This window comes from Zootoca vivipara, chromosome 6 (assembly GCF_963506605.1).
Source record: "Zootoca vivipara chromosome 6, rZooViv1.1, whole genome shotgun sequence".
Lineage (NCBI taxonomy): Eukaryota > Metazoa > Chordata > Lepidosauria > Squamata > Lacertidae > Zootoca > Zootoca vivipara.
In genome coordinates, this window is record NC_083281.1 from 6260483 (window position 1) to 6281660 (window position 21178).

A 21178-nucleotide genomic window follows, 5' to 3' on the forward strand; every position below is an offset into this window, starting at 1 on the left:
CCCGGTTAGTTTTGCCATTTTGGCATAGTCCAGCATCTCACTCCCCGGTATCATATAAGCTTTGCCGGATGACGCCGAAATTGAGTCTGAGGTCAGCTGTTGTGGCCACCGCCAAATACCTTTGGGCTACAACTCCCTGACCATTGGTCATGCTGGCTAAAGCCAATGCGAGTTCAAGCCTGACGTTGGGAGCACCATGTTGGCTACCCCAGATCGACACCGTGGCTAGGTGTTTGGCTCTCCTTCGTTAGAGTTGGAGTGGCCCTCCGTCCGGGTTCTTTTGCTGCGATTCTTGCAAGAAAGGGGGTTGGGCTAGATGGCCCTTGGGGGTCCCTCCCAACTCAACCACGCAGGACCTCATCTGCCGTACATCTTCCCTGCAGGTTACCTCTCGCCCTCGTACAGTGTTTCCCTTTAGTCTTAATTTCCTCTCCATCCTTCACGTTCCAGATACTCGCGTCGGGAACTGCTTCCTGGACACGCAGGATCGAGGAGACGGGGGGATCTCTTGCAGCGCGGAGATCGGCGTGGGGGTCACCCGGGCTTCGTGTTGCTGTTCCCTTGGCCGGGCCTGGGGGAATCCTTGCGAGCTCTGCCCTCCAGCCAATACCAGTGAGCGGAGTCCATCTATGTCGTATTGTTTTAATGTGTTGTAAACCGCTTTGAGCTTTTCCCATTAAACTATAAAGTGGTATAGAAAAGATGATGATGATGATGATGATGATATACATCACTTGTGCAACTTGGGGGGGGGGGAAGTGGCATATAAATGTAATAAATATGCAAGAAAGGGGAGCAGGGCGGACAAGGCCTGTAAGCCCCCCCCCCCCCCCCCCGCTTTCCAGAATAAAATCTCAGTAATGTGCCTCTTCCTCTGCAGCGGAATACAAGACTCTCTGTCCCGGCGGCGAAGGATTCCGTCCAAACCCCATAACAGTCATTCTGGAAGGTAAGGATAGCCAAGATGCTTGCTCACGGCTGGGTTATTCTTCCGAGATCGAATCCCTGCAACAGGGTGAGCTCCCGTTGCTCTGTCCCAGCTCCTGCCAACCTAGCAGTTCGGAAGCACAGCAGTGCAAGTAGATAAATAGGCACCACTGCGGCAGGAAGGTAAACGGTGTTTCCGTGCGCTCCGGTTTCCGTCACGGTGTCCCGCTGCGCCAGAAGCGGTTTAGTCCTGCTGGCCACATGACCCGGAAAGCTGCCTGCAGACAAACGCTGGCTCCCTAGGCTTGAAATAATAATAATAATACTTTATTATTTATACCCCGACCATCTGGCTGGGTTTCCCCAGCCACTCTGGGCAGCTTCCAACAGAAAAATAAAGCACAGCAATCTATTAAACATTAAAAGCCTCCCTAAACAGGGCTGCCTTCAGATGTCTTCTAAAAGTCTGGTAGTTGTTTTTCTCTTTGACATCTGTTGGGAGGGCGTTCCACAGGGCAGGCGCCACTACCGAGAAGGCCCTGAAAGCGATATGAGCGCCGCAACCCCATAGTCACCTTGGACTGGACTTAACCATCCAGGGGTCCTTTACCTTTTTTTAAACCTTATTCTTCCAGGGTCCTGGAGAAGAGTGGCTATATCTGGGTCCTGGGTTTTGAGAAATTCAGCTGAGTTCACATTTAAAGGCAAACCTACCTGATTTGCACTTCCCTGGCAGCCCGTGAATTGAAACCCAGCCATCCTTGGGCGTTCGCACTCCTGCAAATTTTGCAATGCGGTTTATCCAGCCGCTAAGTAAACAAAAATGCCGTAAACTTTGCATTAAGTTTTGATGGGTGTAATAATGGAATGCCAAATGGTATAGTTCTTTGCAAAATGTGCTGGGATTTAGGATATGCAAAATGAACCATGGAAAGAGAAAAGGGGAAGTCATTGGTATTTTAAGGGTGTTTAAATGAGTATTTTAAATTGTGAAACAGAAAATTTAATTATACACACACACACACACACACACACACACACACACGAAAAAGAAAATAATGGGCATGGCTAACTTGGGTCCATTCACTTCAATGGGCCTACTCTTCCTCAGTTTCGGCATTGCCCATGGTTTTTACCCCACTAGTCTCAACAGGTACCAGCCACCACTGGTCAGGTGGGTAGCTTAGGGGGCAAAAGATAAGCCACACCCAACTCTGCCCTCCGGCCCCACTGTGCCAAACAACAGGGCCGGCCGTAACCACCAACACCCCTTTTCTGTTCCTTTTCTCTCCCGCACAGATATCGACGAGTGTCAGGAGCTTCCAGGCCTCTGCCAAGGCGGAAACTGCGTCAACACCTTTGGAAGTTTCCAGTGCGAATGCCCCTTGGGGTACTACCTGAATGAGGACACCCGCATTTGTGAAGGTACCTCTGCAGAGCAAAGGGTGCCGAATGAGTGACTGTCGTGGCTGGGCTTGTGGAGAAAATGAATAATAACTCCCTTGTAAAAAATGGGAAGCTGAGGCATTCCTTCAAACTTCAGGGCACTCCGCTGTCTGCCTGTGGAGAAGCTCCATGGACTGCCAACGTTTTAAAGACCACATAAAACAGCATTTTTCCTGGCGCCTGCTTCCTATGATCTAGGAAGGTGGTTTGAAAAAAAATCTTACGTTCTCGGGTTTTTAATTGGGCCTGGTTTTTTTGGAACTGCTGTGGTTACGTGTTGTTTCGAGCTGTGTTCTGTGCCAAATTTGCATGTAGCTGTTTTATGGCAATTTTTTTATTTTTTCAAAAGGGTGGGGAATTATGTTCACATGTGGTGGGGCTGTAAATACATACGACTTTCTTTTTTGGCAAAGGGCGCTTAAGGAGATAACGGAAATCACTGGGTTAAAGCTGACTGAAAGTGCAGAGGTAGCCTTTTTATCGATTTTACGATGGGGTGGAAGGTACGCAGGCAAGGAAGGACTTGCTCACAAATTGATTGACAGCTGCACGAATTATGATAGCTAGGAAGCGGAAGGGGCAAGCAGAATATAAAATGGAAGAATGGTATAAAGAGGCGTGGGATATAGCTGTTAATGATAAATTAACATGCGCCGTTAAGGTAAGGCGAGGAATGTGCCGGAGAAATGGTTTTGAGGAGATATGGAGGTTGTTTGTAAAAATTTGTACAGTGGTGCTGTGGGCTAAACCACTGAGCCTAGGACTTGCTGATCAGAAGGTCGGCGGTTCGAATCCCTGTGACGGGGTGAGCTCCTGTTGCTTGGTCCCAGCTCCTGCCAACCTAGCAGTCCGAAAGCACATCAAAATGCAAGTAGATAAGTAGGAACCGCTACAGCGGGAAGGTAAACGGCGTTTCTATGTGCTGCTCTGGTTTGCCAGAAGCGGCTTAGTCATGCTGGCCACATGACCTGGAAGCTATACGCCGGCTCCCTCGGCCAATAATGCAAGATGAGCGCGCAACCCCAGAATCTGTCACGACTGGACCTAATGGTCAGGGGTCCCTTTACCTTTACCTCGGTTTAAGTACACAATTGGTTCCAGAAGTCTGTACTTAACCTGAAGCGTACTTAACCTGAAGCGAACTTTCCCACTGAAAGTAATGGAAAGTGGATTAATCCGTTCCAGGCGGGTCCACAGAGTACTTAAACTGAAAGTACTCAAACCGAAGCGTACTTAAACCGAGGTATGACTGTACCGTTGAAACAGAAAGGGGTCAAACCATCGCAGGAGGGGTTGAATTTTTTCACCTTCCCATCGAACGTGCTGAGAAATAGATTTTCCAATGGACAGATATCGCTCTTATGTGATTGTAATTGTGGGGCACCGGAATCGTTGCATCACATAATCCTTGATTGTGCTCTTCACTCATCGGCCACGAGCAAGTTTCTTGCTCCATATCTAAAGGGAATCGCCGATGATCCGAATGAAGCCAAACTGAGATATCTACCAAAATGATGAAGACCCCTTAAGATCACACACGGTTGCCAGATTCTTGATCAGCGTCCTATCCCTAAAGAAGAAAAACGGACTCCTGTGCGGCTCGGATAACCCTTTTAAACCATGATTTATGTTTTAGGGTGTAATTAGGTGATATCAACTGATGTCTTTTATTAATCTATGAGCAGAGGGCGATGTTTATGTTGCAAATTTATTGTATTGTATGCTGTTGGTTTTTTTGTTTTTGTTTTGTTTTTGTTTGTTGTTGTTGTTTTTTGAAAGTTTTTGGCTGTTTTAAATTTGGAGGTTTAAGTACATATATGTTGGTATGGGAATTGTTGTGTGATGGACCAATGGCCGTAATAAATATCAATCAATTGGAAGGTTGGATAGTTACAATGGAATGGTCTCGGTGGTGGGGTGCATGTTTTTATTCTTATTTATTTATTATCATTACAGTACTTTGTCAAAATAAAATAAAATGAAAATAATAATTATGATAAAAGGGTGAGGGTGCAAAGCTCTGCCAGGCATTGGCAGGTGACCATCAAACATCAGGGCCCTCTCATTGACTGCCTCCCTCTCTTCTCTGTCTCTGTCTCTCTCTCTCTCTCCAGACATTGACGAATGCTCAGCTCACATTGGGATCTGCGGTCCGGGGACCTGCTACAACACCCTGGGGAATTACACCTGTGTTTGCCCGCCAGAGTACATGCAAGTCAACGGAGGAAACAATTGCATGGGTACGGAGGCCTCATGGGGGGGGGGGTGCTAATGCCAGACGCTCGCCTGGACTTTGGTTCGGCAAGGAGGGAATGGGGGGAACGAGGGGTATTGGGAGAAAAGGGAGGAGGGTGGTTTTTGGGGGCTCAGGAGACCCACAACACTGGCTCTCTGGCCACCCCCACCCAAGCCACCGACAGGCTACCACAGAGGGGAAGGGATGCGGGTGGCGCTGTGGTCTAAACCCCTGAGCCTCTTGGGCTTGCCGATCGGAAGGTCAGCGGTTCGAATTCCCACCACGGAGGAAGCTCCCTTTGCCCTGCCCCAGCTCCTGTCCACGTAGTGTAGCCTTATTAGCTACTAAGGGTCCTTAAGTTGAGCCCAGGCAGGGACAGTGACAGTCAATAACGACACCGGGGTTGAGTTCCATTCAGAGAAAGAGTTTAATTCTTAAATTTAAGAGACTCTTGGTGATCAGCTCACGACAAGTGTCCAGAAACACAAATTTGCAAACATTCTTATACACTTCTTGGGCTCCTTCCCCCTCCTCTGTAAATGTGCGCACGCAAGGGGGTCATGGGTTACAAATCCATATAAGGAAAATCCGTATCCTGTCATAAACACATGCTGACTCAGCAATGCTACCCCGGTAGCATCCTCACTCAGCCTTGAGTGGGGGCTTGAATTCCTATCTATCTTGCCTGCTCTTTGCGTCAGACTGCTAGCATCAGACAAGACAGTCATCCGGCCTTGATAGCTTAGCAGGGCATTCTGTCTTGCTCTCGAATGTTTTTATTACACTTTGGCCCACTTTGGTGCACAGACGCCGAGGCAAAGAAAAAGCATTTTAAGCAAGATATCCCAGGGATATTGGGGGGGGGGGGCTAAGCCATACAAACAGAATTATACAATGCAACTATATGATCAGATTTAGCTCAATAATACAATTAGCAAATCTCTCTCCACACTAGCAGTTTGAAAGCACGTCAAAGTGCAAGTAGATAAATAGGTACCACTGCGGTGGGAAGGTAAACGGCGTTTCCGTGCGCTCTGGGGATGCAGCCCTCGGCAGGGAAAAGGCAGCCCAGAGCTGGGAAAATGGGACACAGCTCTTAAAAGAATTGAGGTTGCTAGAATGTCCGGAGACCCTTGGTTGCCGTATCGGGCTAAGGGGCATTCACCTATGGGTTTATAAATCATTTAATGTGTCAAAAGGAATGGGTGTCATTAATATTGCAGTTAATGTGTAAGGGATTGTTATTTTGACTATTTTGACTGGAATGTAATTGAGATTTTGGAGCGCAGAAACGAAGTAAATCATCAAACCATCAATTCTAGCGTGGGGGAGGGGCACCTAAATTATATAATTTGGCATCTGAATTATTGGGATTAGCAATTGTGGAAGTGATGACATTTCCAGACAGGAGTGCCTGGCGTGCTCTGGTCCATAAGAGTCGGACACGTCTAAACGTCTAAACAAGAACAAATGAATTCTAATTTGGCATTGTTATAATGAGGCTACCATTGCATTATTGTAATCGAAAACTAATAAAAATTATTGTCGGGGGGGGCTTTATTTAGTCCAGATTCCCAGTGAAAAATCAGTAGGATTTAGGCAAGCAAGGTGGTTGTCACAGAGCTTGTGGGAGGGAGTTCCACAGGTCAGCTAGGCATAGGAGCCGACTTCAGGGGGCTGTGGGTGCTTGGGCACTCACAATGATGTAATTGCGGGGGGCCAAGCACCCACAAAGTCAGAAAGAGAGACTAGAAGCCTCTGCAGCCAGCCAGCGAGGCATCCTTTTCCAGAGCTGGGGCTCGGGTGCCGAGGCAAGAGTCTTCCTGCTTCCGAGTCTGAGATCATACCCATGGAAAAGGGTGCCTTGCTGGCTGCGGAGAGAAGGAGGGAGAGAAGCGGCTGCCACAATCGGCCGCCACAATGCAGACTTGAGCCAGCCTGAGCGAGTCTTTCCGCCTCTCCAGATATGAGGAAGAGCCTCTGCTACAGGAACTACAACGACACGTGCGAGAACGAGCTCTCTTTCAACATGACCAAGAAGATGTGCTGCTGTTCGTACAACATCGGGAAAGCCTGGAACAAGCCCTGCGAGCCTTGCCCCACCCCGGCCAGCTGTAAGCAAGCAGCCCCGTGGCTTCCCCGGTCACTGAAATCTCCCGTAACGTGTTGCTTAGAGTTACTGGTCAGCTTCCACCTAGCACTGCAAGAAGAACTTTGTCCTTTCCGCTTGTCGCAGTGGGAGACATGGGCAATCCATTAGTGGAGGGAAACCCAAGGGACCTTGCAAACCAAGGTCCTCTTTGCTGAACCTGAGTTCACACTAGTTCACACGCCTAAGGTCTTGCAAAGAAAAAAAAAAGATTCCTGCATCCCAGACACAGTCAAAGGCACAGATCAGTTTAAATTGGGGGTTTGCAAGTGCTCTTGGCTGAACCTGAGTTGTTAATTATTATTATTATGGTGAAGGTCTTGTGGGAGTGCCTGGAGGCGGTTGGAGGATGGAGGGCGGCTAACAGATTGAATCCTGACAAGACAGAAGTACTGTTCGTGGGGGACAGGAGGCGGGCAGGTGCGGAGGACTCCCTGGTCCTGAATGGGGTCACTGTGCCCCTGAAGGACCAGGTGCTCAGCCTGGGAGTCATTTTGGACTCACCGCTGTCCATGGAGGTGCAGGTCAATTCTGCGTCCAGGGCAGCTGTTCATCAGCTCCATCTGGTACGCAGGCTGAGACCCTACCTGCCTGCGGACTGTCTCGCCAGAGTGGTGCATGCTCTAGTTATCTCCTGCTTGGACTACTGCAATGCACTCTATGTGGGGCTACCTTTGAAGGTGACCCGGAAACTGCAACTAAGCCCAAAATGTGGCAGCTAGACTGGTGACTGGGAGTAACACCAGTCTTGAAAGACTTCCATTGGCTCCCAGTATGTTTCCGATCACAATTCAAAGTGTTGGTGCTGACCTTGAAAGCCTTAAACAGTCTCGGTCCAGTATACCTGAAGGAGCGTCTCTACCCCCATCATTCTGCCCGGACACTGAGGTCCAGCGCCAAGGGCCTTCTGGCAGTTCCCTCGCTACGAGAAGCCAAGTTACAGGGAACCAGGCAGAGGGCCTTCTCGGTAGTGGCACCCACCCTGTCGAATGCCCTCCCACCAGAGGTCAAAGAGAACAACAATTACCAGACCTTTAGAAGGCATCTCAAGGCAGCCCTGTTTAAGGAAGCTTTTAATGTTTGATGGATTTCTGTATTTTAATATTTTGTTGGAAGCCGCCCAGAGTGGCTGGGGGAACCCAGCCAGATGGGCGGGGTATAAATATATTATTATTATTATTATTATTATTATTATTATTATTATTATTATTATTATTCCCTGCCCATCTGGCTGGGTTTCCCCAGCCACTCTGGGCAGCTTACAGCATATCTAAAACATGATAAGAAACACCAAGCATTAAAAACCTCCTGGTACTGGACTGCCTTCAGCTCACACCTGAGGTCGTGCAAAGAGAATGTCTCTTGCATCCTGTTGCAACGTATGAGCAAATCTTTCTTTACTGCTTCCTCTTGCAGCTGAATACCAGATCCTATGTGGCAATCAGGCCCCTGGATTCATCATTGATATTCACACTGGGAAACCGATCGGTAAGTGAACCCCAAACCCCAGTCATAGCTGCCAAGTTTTCCCTTTTCTCGCGAGGAAGCCTATTCAGCATAAGGGAATTTCCCTTAAAAAAAGGGATAACTTGGCAGCTATGACCCCAGTCTCCTTTATTCATATCTTCTGCTGATAGCATTCCCCCTTGGGCTTTTCAAGGTGCAACTGTTGTCTCTTTGCCAAAACTGAGCTAGTATGATTGCCCAGGAAAAGGAGATTTTGCGGTCATAAACTCTCGAAAAGTGTGCTTTTGCAGTGGGAAAAGTCAAAGGCAATGTCGGAATGAAACTCTCAACGAAACGTTCCAGGATATTTGCTCCTGATTCCCAAGAAACCCAGTTTTCTGATTCTCTTTTCCAACTGACGCATAATATTTCATGGCTGCTGAGTAAACTCAATCCTTATTGGGCTGCAAATGCAATGGCAGAGGCCTGGCTGCGAAGCTTAAAGCCCGCTATATGGGAGACGGATTGAAGAAAAGGAAATACAGTGGTACCTTGGTTCTCAAACTTAATCCGTTCCGGAAGACCATTCCAAAACCAAAGCGTTCCCAAACCAAGGCGTGCTTTGCCATAGAAAGTAATGCAAAACGGATGAATCCATTCCAGGCTTTTAAAAACAACCACTAAAACGGCAATTTAACACGAATTTTACTATCTAACGAGACCATTGATCCATAAAATGAAAGCAATATTCAATGTACTGTACTATAAAATAAAGAAGACAGTATTACAGATGATTAAAATTAAAATTCTTACCTGCACTGATGATAGCCATTGTTTGGATGGGGGGCTTTTATCCATTTCCGCAGTCACACAATCAATCAATCAATCAGTAGCTGAACTGGGTTCCGCACAGTCACAAAAACAAATGAACCGAAAAAGCCTCAAAAACAAAAACGCAAAATAAATAGCAAAAACAAAAGCGCCAAACTTAATCCGTTCCGGAGGTCTGTTTGACTTCCGAAATGTTCGAAAACTGAGGCACAGCTTCTGATTGGTGCAGGGGCCCCGGAAACAATAGCCGACAGCCACATCAGATGTCCGGCTTCCAAAAAACGTTCAGAAACTGGAACACTTACTTCTGGGTTTTCGGCGTTTGGGTGCCAAGGCGTTTGAGAACCAAGGTACCACTGTAGGAATTTTCTCTGCCCTGTAGCTTGACCAATTGTGGCTAGATCTCAAAAAAAAAAAACACACACACAAAAAGTGTAGGCTCGCATCCACTGACTGGCTTCTGTTTTGATTTGAAATGTTCGCCTTGGGCGAAGTACATAAAGGCAGTGGCGTTACAACGGGGGGCGGTGCGCTCCCAGTGGCACGTCTCTGGGGGTGACAAGGCGGCGTGAGCAGCCATCGCGCCGCCGCAGCCGCATGTAGAGGATCCTCCACGAGCAGAGGATCCCACCCCTCTCAGCCTCCCTCCCTCCCCGGCTTGCCGTAAGTGGCTCCTGCCACGGCTCACCCTCCCTCCCTCCCTCCCTGGTTTGTTGTAAAGCGGCAAAGTGAGAGCCGCTTACAGCGAGCCGCCCCCCTCCCTCCCACCCTGGATCGCTGTAAGAGGCTCCCGCTTTGCTGCTTTACAGCGAGCCAGGGAGGGAGGGAGGGGGGCACATGGGAGCCGTGGCTCCCAAGAGGGCGCAGCTTTGCCAGTGCCCTGGCAAAGCGGTGGGGGGGGGGTTGACAAAAAAAATTCTGCACCGGGTACCAGCTGGGCTTGCTATGCATCTGCATAAAGGCAAGAAATGGCGGGGGGCAGTGAACCACAATGGTGCACACCTAAGAGGGGCCATAACTGCGGTCCGGCGCAAAAAAAAAAAAAGCACTGCCTTTCCCGCAGATATCGATGAATGCAGCGAGATCCCCGCCATCTGCACCAACGGGGTCTGCATCAACCAGATCGGCAGTTTCCGTTGCGAGTGCCCCATCGGCTTCAGCTACAACAACATCCTGCTCATCTGCGAAGGTGAGGTCGCGGGGAACGAGACCTCGGGGGCTGGGTGTATCTGCACTGGTGGAGGAAAGGGGGGTGCGGTGGGGGTGTATTGCCCCCGGGTGCCTTCAATGAAGGGGGTGACAAAATGCAACTCGACACTGCCTGTGGAACTGAGCAGGGTTGAGTTGCATCGCGACGCATCCCCTTCCCAACGATGGGCCAGGCTCTCCCTGCCCGTCCCGTCCGTGTCCTGCTCTTGGGGGGACCCTGCCTTGCCTCGTGAGCAGCAGCACAGCTTTGAGCGCGGCTGCACACACCCACACCAAGGGGGCTGACATTTGGCGTGCTGCCCGTCCATGACTCCTGAGCCTGCCCCGAGCCGTCAGGTGAAGGTGGAGAGCTGTGCCACTTTGCCAACAGCTTTCCCCCTTCCTTTTGACAGCTCAAGGGAGGCTTGGGAGTCACGGGCGAGAGGCGCACTGTTGCCCCCTGTCCCAGGCTGCTGGAGGAGGGCAGGACACGGCTTTCTTCGACGGAGGAGGGAGGAAGAGGGAGAAGGCGAGATCTTCATCCGAGGGGACGGAGGGAGGGGGGATTTCAATGGGGGAGTTGACCAAAAAAAAATTCCACACCGGGTACCACCTGACCTTGCTACGCCACTGTGTATGCGATTGGTGGGGTGCCGGCTCCCCAGTTTGGGGGGGGGACAAAGATGGCAGAAAGGATGGCTGGAAACATGAAGGCACTGTCACTGCGCATGTGCTGGTGAGCGTATTGCCTGGAAGAGCCCATGCGCCAGACAAGTGGGATGAATCAAGTTGTGTGTTGCCCCTGGCCCCGCCCCCTCCTTTCCGATCCCCTGCAGACATTGACGAATGCAGCAGCGGTGAGAACCTCTGCCAGAGAAACGCCGATTGCCTCAACAGCCCGGGAAGTTACCGGTGCGAGTGCTCTTCCGGATACAAGCTGTCGCCCAGCGGAGCCTGCGTGGGTAAGTCGGGAGGCATTCCTTTGCACCCCAGGCCTGGGGGTGGGGGGCTTCACTTGGGGTAGTCGAACAGCCCCCTTCCCTTTAACTCCAGGCCTGTGTGATCTCCCTGCAAGGAGAGAAAAGGAGGCAGAGAGCAGCCTGTCGGCTGGACTGAGAAGGATTGGTGGAGACCGCCCCCCCCTCTCCTCCTCCTCCTGCACTCCCAAGAGAAGAGGGAGACAGTATAGATTTAGAGTAGTGGTTTGCAGAAGGGCATAGTTCAGAGGCTGCAGAGGGGAGAAGCTGGGAAATATTGGGAGAGCAGCAGAAAGAGGAAACGCCAGGGGAGAGAGAGTTAACAGATTCAGTGTCTCTTGGAAGCATTCCTGATCCCCCACTCTCCCAGGACCCAGTGTACATTGAGAGTAGGAGAACAGAAAGCTCAAGAGGCAGAAAGCACAGATCAGCCGGCGCAAGGGTGATGTAGAATAGGAGGGACTGAGGGGGTGGGACTTCACTCGGAGCAACGCCATTATTTAAGAGAGACGGCATTCCTTCGTCTCTCTCTGTGAACATTGAATAAACTACATGGTAAGAACTCTTCTTGTTTATCTGCTTCTTGGCATCCCACAGTGAGAGGGATAGGATTCCCTGAAGTGTTGACACAACCACTTGATCCCCTTGGGCATTTTCCAGCTCCATTCACTTGAGGCAACTGTTAAAGCACACAGTCTGCCGGCTGTTGGTTTGGAACACAGAATATTATGCCCTCCAATCATTTCTCTGATGAAAATAGGGATGAAGATGAAGAAGAAGAAGAAGAAGAAGGAAACTACTATTACTACAATAGTAATATTCTTCTTCTTCAATATTCTTCTTCTTCTTTGGCGATCCCTCGTAGCTGAGTGAGATTGTCTTCCATAAACACGGTTTTAATAATGAATCCCTGTGGACTTCTGGTGAGGAAAATTGGCAGGCACCATGCCAGCAAGCAGCTCCTGAAGCCATCCAGAGCCAGGGACGTCGTAACCCTAGGCTACGACCCTTCCCATCCCAAAGAGGAGGCTGCTCGGTGACTTTGCTTGAAGACGCGAGTTGCCCTCTACTTTCCAGAGAGGTTGTACCCGAGATGCTGGCTTCTCTCGGTCACTCACCTGGGCCGGTTTCCTGCCCCTGTTTCCCCAGGCCGCAACGAGTGCCAGGAGATCCCCAACGTCTGCAGCCACGGCGACTGCGTGGACACGGAAGGAAGCTACCTCTGCATCTGCTTCAACGGGTTCAAGGCCACCGGGGACCTGACCATGTGCATGGGTGAGTAGGAATCCTCTTCTCCCTCTGGCCTGTCTGCATGCAGGCCCGGCTCTAGGCACCCTATATATAGAAAGGAGCAAACTAGTGATGTTTTAGGGGACAGGCTAGCAGGCGGGGCCCATGACTTACATCATAGGAGCCTACACAACACAAAAGACTGTTGCTGGATGTAGGTTTTGTTTTATTTGTTTTTTATTTTATATTTTGGAAATGTACATCCAGTGTGTTCTTTTCCTTTAATTTTTTTGGGGGGCCCCAAGAGAGTGGGGCCCTAAGCTATAGCCTGTTTAGCTTATACGTAAATCCGGCACTGGCCTGTATACAATGCAGAGTTAATCATTCTGGGTTATTCTTAGGATTGCTTCAGAGGCTCTGAAGTGCATCCATAGATGTCACATCAATCCCCTCTCGCTGTTTTTACATCCACAGACATCGATGAGTGTGACCGCCAGCCCTGCGGGAACGGGACATGCAAGAACACGGTCGGCTCCTACAACTGCCTCTGCTTCCCCGGGTTTGAGCTAACCCACAACAACGACTGCATGGGTAAGAGCAAGGGCAGGGCACCTCGGGCCCGAGTGTGGCCCTCCAAGCCTTTCCACCTGGCCCCCACAGGCCACACCCCCTTTCCTAAGCCACACCCTTCCCTGTCCCAGCTTCCCATCCTCCTCGGGCGTTTTCTCCTGGAACAGAGTCGCACAATCGTAGGCCTGTAGAGTTATAGACTCATCGAATTGTAGAGTTGGAAGGGGCCCCGAGGCTCATCTAGTCCAACCCTCTTTAATGCAGGAATCAATAATAATAATTTATTACTTGTACCCCTTCCATATAGTGTTTGGATTTGATATCCCGCTTTATCACTACCCAAAGGAGTCTCAAAGCCGCTAACAATCTCCTTTCCCTTCCTCCCCCACAACAAACACTCTGTGAGGTGGGTGGGGCTGAGAGACTTCAGAGAAGTGTGACTAGCCCAAGGTCACCCAGCAGCTGCATGTGGAGGAGCGGAGACGCGAACCCGGTTCCCCAGATTACGAGTCTACCGCTCTTAACCACTACACCACACTGGCTCTCCTACACCCACACTGGTAGCCTCGGCTGCTCTTGGAGTCTTGCAGCAAAACATAAAAGAACACAAGGAACACCTCAGCCAGTAAAAGCTTCCCTATACAGGGCTGCTTTCAGATGTCTTTGGAAAGTTGCATACAGTTCTTTATCTGCTTGACATCTGATGGGAGGGCATTCCATGGGGAGGGTGCCACCACTGAGAAGGCCCTCTGCCTGGTTCCCTGTAACCTCACTTATTGCAGGGAGGGAACCACCAGAAGGCCCTCGGAGCTGGACCTCAGTGGGGGTGGAGACGCTCCTTCAGGTCTACTGGGCCGAGGCCATTTAGGGCTTTAAAGGTCAGCACCAACACTTTGAATTGTGCTGGGAAATGTACTGGGAGCCAGCATAGATCCTTTAGGGCTGGTGTTACATGGTCCCGGCGGCCACTCCCAGTCACCAGTCTTAGCAGTTGCAATCTGGATTAGTTGTACAGTGGTACCTCAGGTTAAGTACCTAATCCATGCCAGGGTGCCGTTCGCACCCCGAAAAGTACTTAACTCGAGCGGCGCTTTAGCTCCTGTGCGAAGCGTGCAGGACGCTTCTGCGCTTTGCGCATGGCAGAAGCTGGAAGTAAACACTTCCGGGTCTGCCGAGTACGCAACCCGAAAGTACGCAACCCACAGCGTACTCAACCCGAGGTATGCCTGTAGTTTCCAAGTCACCTTCAAAGGCAGCACTCAAAAGCATGCCAGTCCAAGTAGATAAATAGGTACTGCTGCAGCAGGAAGGTAAATGGTGTTTCTGTGCGCTCTGGTTTCCGTCATGGTGTCCCGTTGCGCCAGAAGCGGTTTAGTCCTGCTGGCCACATGCTCTGGAAAGCTGTCTGCGGACAAATGCCGGCTCCCTCGGCCTGAAAGCGAGATGAGCGCCGCAACCCCATTGTCGCCTTTGACTGGACTTAACCGTCCAGGGGTCCTTTACCTTTAATAATAACAATGCTTAATACTTAATAGTCCTTAATAGGTAATCCTTAATAGGTAAAGGTAAAAGGACCCCTGACCATTAGGTCCAGTCGTGACCGACTCTGGGGTTGCGGCGCTCATCTCGCTTTACTGGCTGAGGGAGCCGGCGTACAGCTTCCAAGTCATGTGGCCAGCATGACAAAGCCGCTTCTGGCGAACCAGAGCAGCGCACGGAAACGCCGTTTATCTTCCCGCCAGAGCGGTCCCTATTTATCTACTTGCACTTTGACGTGCTTTCAAACTGCTAGGTTGCCAACTTAATACTTAATATTAATATCTCATCCATCTGACTGGGGTTCCCTCAGCCACTCTGGGTGGCTTCCAACATATTTAAAAACATAATAAAACATTACACCTTTAAAAGCTTCCCCGTTCGGGGCTGCCTTCCGATGTCTTCTAAAGCTAATGAATCAAAGCTAATGTGATTCTAGACTCCCAGAATGCCTCTGGATAGAGGATGCAGAGATTTGTGTAGAAACCAGGTAGGTTTTTCAATCAATCCCGTCCACCTTTGCCTCTGGCCCTGCCTGCCCCAGCTCACGGCCCTCGGGAGGGGATGCCGGCCCTTGGGCTGCTAACTTCTGTGCATCCCTGCGGCAGGAGGTGGCTCGGCCATCTTACGGGGACACCCTTTGCTGGCGCAGCTCCCCACTCACATTCTCTCTCTCTCCCCGCAGATGTCGACGAATGCTCCTCTCTGGCGGGGCAGGTGTGTCGGAACGGGCAGTGTATCAACAACATCGGCTCTTTCCGGTGCCTCTGCCAGGAGGGCTACGACCACACACCGGACAGCAAGAACTGCGTCGGTGGGTATCTTCCGGATCCTCTCCCTGGAGGGTGGGGTGGCCCAAGCAGGGCAGGACGTCCCCGGAGGGAATCCATCCCACCAATCGGCAACAAGCAGGACGTCTCTTTGTGGAAGAGGGAAGGGGGCCCTCTTCGCTATTCGCTAACGAGCGTAGGATCCTAGAATCATAGGCTTGGAAGGGACCCCGAAGGGTCATCTAGTGTCAGGGATGGGATGGGTAAGGGGTGATGGGAGGTGCCTGGCCAAGAGCCCCCCAGGAAAAGCACGGAGGGAGAGAATTTGGATCCGGGCTCTTGGTGGTAGGAAACTGGCCATTCCCCAGAGGAGGGGAAGAGCTGGGGCGGACAGGAGGAGGAGGAGGAAACAGGCAGGCAGGGGTAGAGGAAGGGGCGGTGGGGGCAGTCCGCCCCGGATGTCACCACTAAGGGAGTGACAAAATGCTGGGCGTTCGAGCCACTTGTCTCTCCTGGGAGTGACACAGTGGCTTGGGTGCCCGCCCCAGACTGGGGTGTCTGCCCCAGATGGTTCGCCCATCGCCTCCCCCTCAGCTGTAGGGTGGCTGAGTGGGAGGAGGCAGGCAGACTCCTCGGAAGCCCCGCGGAGCGCCCAGCCCTGGATCGCCCCGCCCCTGGGCGCAGGGCACGTGCGCCACCCCATGCCCCCGATCGGCTTGCTCTGCCGCTGCAGGGCAGGGACAGAAATCAGACTTGACAACTCCACCATAGAGCCACCTTGACTGCTTCTCTGCTGACAGCCTGAAGCTCCACTCCCAGAACGAGGCGTCTATTGCATGTTACCGAGCAGAGAGCCAGGCACATACAGAGAGGGTCCCTTGGTCTCGCCGTAGACAGAGGGAGGGGCCTGGCACAGAGGCACAAAAGAGTGAAGGGGGAGCTACAAGACCTTCCAGACAACTGCTTCATCTAGACCAGTGGTTCCCAACAGGTGGTCCGCGAGCTATGCCAGAGGGGTCCGCAAGATGCTATTAGAATAAAAAATATATTAAATATATTTCGTATGATAACATATTTTTTGTTTTGGCCACTTCCTGCATGAGCAGAGTCTAGCGCAAAACTAGAATTAGATAGAGGCAGTAGTTCTGCTGTATGCCGTTAGGTGGCGCTTTACAAACACTACTGTTTTGCAAAGAGGCAGCGTGTGCATTCTACTAACGCTCACCTCCCCAAGATGCTTTGTGCACGTCAGCTTCATTTGTGCGCTACTGCGCAGGTACCCTGTCTTCTCCCTTCCCCTCCCTCTTCCCTGGCGCACGCTGCCTCTTTGCAAAACAGTAGTGTTTGTAAACAAAGTGTTGTTTTTCGCGGAAGCTACAGTTCGCGTAGTTAAAAATGGACCGTTGGTTAAAAAGTGGTTCATCTCATTAAGAACTGAAAATTAAAACTAACTGTATACTGATGGAGTACTCTGTTGTAACTGTAAAAAACGTATAAATATAAAATATAAAAAGACTCTTAATTTGGCTCTCACTTTTTAATTTTAGGATTAGGAATTAATGGGGGTCCCTGTCACAATAGCGGCTCGATGAGGGGTCCTCGAGAAAATTTTGTTGGGAACCGCTGATCTAGACAGCAACAATTCTTAGAAGTCTGTGTGTGTTCTCTGTTCTGCTTCCTGAATAAGGAAACTAATTGTAAGATAGCTGGTGTTTCTGTCTATCTCTGATCTGCAAACACCCTGCTCTCCTTGTCGGCTCCTTGACATCTAGTCCAACTCTCTGCAAGGCAGGAATCTCAACTGAAGCAGCCAGGACAGGTGGATGCCCAACCTCTGCTTAAAAACCTCCAGTGAAGGAGGCTACTCCCTATGATAGAATCAACTCTGCCACTGAGCAATAGCCCTTCCCTTTAGTGCTTTAAGAAGTTGCCTTATACTTAACGAACTGGCCAAAGTCATTACCTTAACGAAGGAACTGGATTTGCAGGTTCTGCAGCCTCTTCCAGGAGATTCTAACTTTTACTGCGTATAAGAGTTATTGTTTTATTCTATTTGTTTTATTCATTTATAATAAATAATAATAATAATATGCTGCGGTGTCTTTTAAAAATATATCAGAGTGGTTTACAGCAATAAAATATACAACAGTACAATAAAAACCATACAGTGGTACCTTGGAAGTCGAACGGAATCTGTGCTGGAAGTCCAAAACATTTGGAAACTAAGGCGTGGCTTCTGATTGACTCCCTCCCAACATCTCCACGCTGACCCACTTTCCTTCTCCCTCGCAGACATCAACGAATGTGTCAGCCTCCCCGGGACTTGCTCTCCGGGAACCTGCCAAAACCTAGAAGGCTCCTTCCGTTGCATCTGTCCGCCGGGTTACGAGGTCCAAAACGACAACTGCATTGGTAAGTTTCCTTTTTCAAAGCTCTTTCTTCGCTGCTTTCCCACAGTTTGTTGTGGCTGAAGCCATGCTCGGTAAACCGTGGTTTGTTTTTTGCTGCAGAACATCACGCTGAGTTTGAATAAGGCAAAATTGACAAGATATAATTTCGGTGGGTTGTGCCCGATTAAATTCTACCAACTGAAATGAATGGATCTAAGTTAAGAACATGGGGAGCAGCTACCTGGTCCATCTAGCTCAATGTTGTCTACACTGACAGACAGCTGCTCTCCAGGGTTTCAGGAAAAGGAACGTTCCCAGCACGGCTGGAATTGAACCTGGGGCCTTATGCATCCAAAGCCTTACCACTGAGCTGGGCACACAGTTAGTCATGTCCTTTAATTCCACCGGGTCTACTCTGAGTAGGGCTAATAATAATAATAATAATATCTTTATTATGATCAGAGACCAGCAAAGAAAAAAAAAAGCAATAATACATAAAATAGATAGATCTTAAGTATCATCTTTGAGCAATACTGTTTCATAATCCTATTTTAAATTAAAATTAGGTTGAAATTTAATGAGGGATAGTTCCCTTTAACTGTTATCCGCTATGAATTAATAGGCGGCTTTATCTGAGTAGGGCTAACGCTGTACGCAACTGCCAAAATAAACTGGGGAAATGATTTGAAGAAAACCTTTCCATAAACATGCATACAGTCGTACCTTGGATCTCAAACGCCTTGGCTCCCGAACAGATCGGCTCCCGAACAATAAAAACCCAGAAGTGAGTGTTTTGGTTTTCGAACGATTTTTGGAAGCCAAACATCCTGTGCGGCTTCCAATTGGAACCAATCAGAAGCCGCTCCTTGGTTTTCAAATGATTCCAGGAGTCTAATGGACTCACGGAACGCATTCTGTTCGAGAACCAAGGTACGACTGTATATTTGTGATTGCAGCTGACTCACCTCTGACCAGAGTAGACCTAAAATAAAAAAAATTCCTTCAGTAGCACCTTAAAGACCAACTAAGTTTATATTTTGGTATGAGCTTTCGTGTGCATGCACACTTCTTCAGATACACTTGAAACAGAAGTCCACCCTTCTGTTTCTAGTGTATCTGAAGAAGTGTGCATGCACACGAAAGCTCATACCAAAATATAAACTTAGTTGGTCTTTAAGGTGCTACTGAAGGAATTTTTTTTATTTTGCTTCGACTCAGACCAACACGGCTACCTACCTGTAACCAGAGTAGACCTGTTGGTGTAAATCAGGCACCCCCAAACTTCGGCCCTCCAGATGTTTTGGACTACAATTCCCATCATCCCTGACCACTGGTCCTCTTAGCTAGGGATCATGGGAGTTGTAGGCCAAAACATCTGGAGGGCTGCAGTTTGGGGATGCCTGGTGTAAATGGACCCAAGGCACCCTTTTATTTCACTTTGAGAAGGAATAACATTGGAGACAACCCGTTGCTTTTTTAGCTGTTTTAGCCTGTTTTTGTTGGTGCGAACAGATATCAACGAATGCGAGGAGGAGCCCAACATCTGCCTCTTCGGCACCTGCACCAACACACCTGGAAGCTTCCAGTGCATCTGCCCACCTGGCTTCGTGCTCTCCGACAACGGCCGGCGCTGCTTCGGTGAGTGACTAGCCAGCGGCATGGTTTCCCCCATCCTGCCCTGGCCGGATGTCCATCCCCCTGTTGGGCAAAATACGCACCAACCGAGTGGCAACAGCGGCAGGGTCGACGAAATAACAAAGTCGTCTTCAGTATCTTTGCTTGCTTTTATTTACAATTATATACACCACGCTCCTCTACTCCTTTCCTCTCATTTCACAATACACCACCACCACACCCATGAACCATTTGGGTAGCTTACATACAGAATTCAAAATAGTCAATTACCCAATCACATTACAGCGAGCAAACTCTCCCTTCAATTATTCAAATTAGCAAAAGCTCACAGGTGTGCTATCATTCAGAACAAGGTTGCTAACACACATCTCTGTGTAGCACCATTGACCACATCAGTCTTAAAGGAAAAACCTAACACCCCCCACCCCCTCTGGGACCATGCTGTCCTCTTGGTGATTGTTACCCAGAGGTAAACTGCTCCTGGCTAGAGAGGCTCCATTTAGGCTGCTTACTTACTTATTTCATAAAATTGATACAGTAAGCCCACAACTTGCACGCATGGAGCCTTAAAGGCTTAGTGAAAACATTTTTAAAATAAAAAATAAAAAGGGGGAAGACCTCCAGGTGGAAAAGGAGACTTTGGCAATCCCACTTTCTATTGAACATAATGTATTTAGACTATACACAATGTTGGCTTTAGGCATGACCTCTGGGTCCCCTTGCATAAGTTGTGGGCTTGCGGTATGCTGCTTGGTTGTTTTCGTTTTTGACATAGGTGTTAGATAAGGATGGTGTATGAATGCATCGGGACGTGGGTGGCGTTGTGGTCCAAACCACTCTTGGGCTTGCCAATTGGATGGTCGGCAGTTCGAATCCCCGTGACAGGGTGAGCTCCTGTTGCTCTGTCCCAGCTCCTGCCAACCCAGCAGTTCGAAAGCATGTCAAAGTGCAAGCAGATAAATAGGTACCGCTACGGCGGGAAGGTAAAATACGTTTCCATGCGCTCTGGTTTCCGTCACGGTGTCCCGTTGCGCCAGAAGCGGTTTAGTCCTGCTGACCCATGACCCTGGACAAACGCCAGATCCCTCGGCCTGTAAAGAGAGATGAGCGCCGCAACCCCATAGTCACCTTTGACTGGACTCAACCGTCCAGGGATCCTTTACGCTTTACTGGGGGGGATGCAGCTGCCTGTGCCCCAGCTAGCAGTTTAACGAAGCCACTGCTCCAGCTCGCGGGAGCTGGAGGCCGGGGGCTTGATCAGCTGGGAAGCGGGCTTCCTTAAACCCCCGCTTCTCTGCTGATCAGTGCCCCCAAGGAAAAAGAGTTGGCCTCCTGCCTCTGCCTCCGTGCCAAGGCAATGGCCTCGAATGAGGCAGGTGCCTCGTTTGCATGCCTTGAGGAAAAAGCTCCACACAGTGATGCTCATGTTCTCCACGGCAACAGCCTTCTTTCTTCCTCCCTGCACCCTTTTCTAGAATTTCTTTGAGAATTGTGAGCTTCGGTAGTCTTGTTAAGCTTTTACACATGAACCTTAGAAAGATTCCGCCCCCTGAGGAAACCATTCCTGTGAAACGGGGAAGAAGCTAGCCGCCCGTCGGAAGAGATCAGAACGCATGGGAAGAGATCAGAACGCATGATACATCGTAGCACTTTATTATCGGACTTGATTATTGCACTTTATACTGGATTTTTAAGACTTCGAGCATGATATTTTGTACACATTTTTGAATCTCTTTGTATATGTGAAGGTTGCTGGTACATATACATTTAAATATTTGCACTTCACGGTTGTTTACCTTTTCCTTGTTTTGCTAACATTACCGTGTTGTCTGTTTGTTGCTGATAGC

The 21178-nt window shown here is 49.6% G+C and overlaps 1 protein-coding gene across 1 annotated transcript in view; it reads left to right on the plus strand.

The window, feature by feature from the left end:
* FBN3 (fibrillin 3) overlaps nucleotides 1-21178 on the plus strand; it is a 157704-nt gene that overhangs the window by 105963 nt on the left and 30563 nt on the right. Inside the window, exons 37-49 of the mRNA XM_060275350.1 lie at nucleotides 451-612; nucleotides 881-949; nucleotides 2227-2352; nucleotides 4488-4613; nucleotides 6574-6723; nucleotides 8175-8246; nucleotides 10099-10224; nucleotides 11060-11185; nucleotides 12350-12475; nucleotides 12905-13021; nucleotides 15222-15350; nucleotides 17599-17718; nucleotides 19209-19334. Coding sequence (XP_060131333.1) covers nucleotides 451-612; nucleotides 881-949; nucleotides 2227-2352; nucleotides 4488-4613; nucleotides 6574-6723; nucleotides 8175-8246; nucleotides 10099-10224; nucleotides 11060-11185; nucleotides 12350-12475; nucleotides 12905-13021; nucleotides 15222-15350; nucleotides 17599-17718; nucleotides 19209-19334 — 1575 coding nt within the window. The remainder of the gene's footprint in view (nucleotides 1-450; nucleotides 613-880; nucleotides 950-2226; nucleotides 2353-4487; nucleotides 4614-6573; nucleotides 6724-8174; nucleotides 8247-10098; nucleotides 10225-11059; nucleotides 11186-12349; nucleotides 12476-12904; nucleotides 13022-15221; nucleotides 15351-17598; nucleotides 17719-19208; nucleotides 19335-21178) is intronic.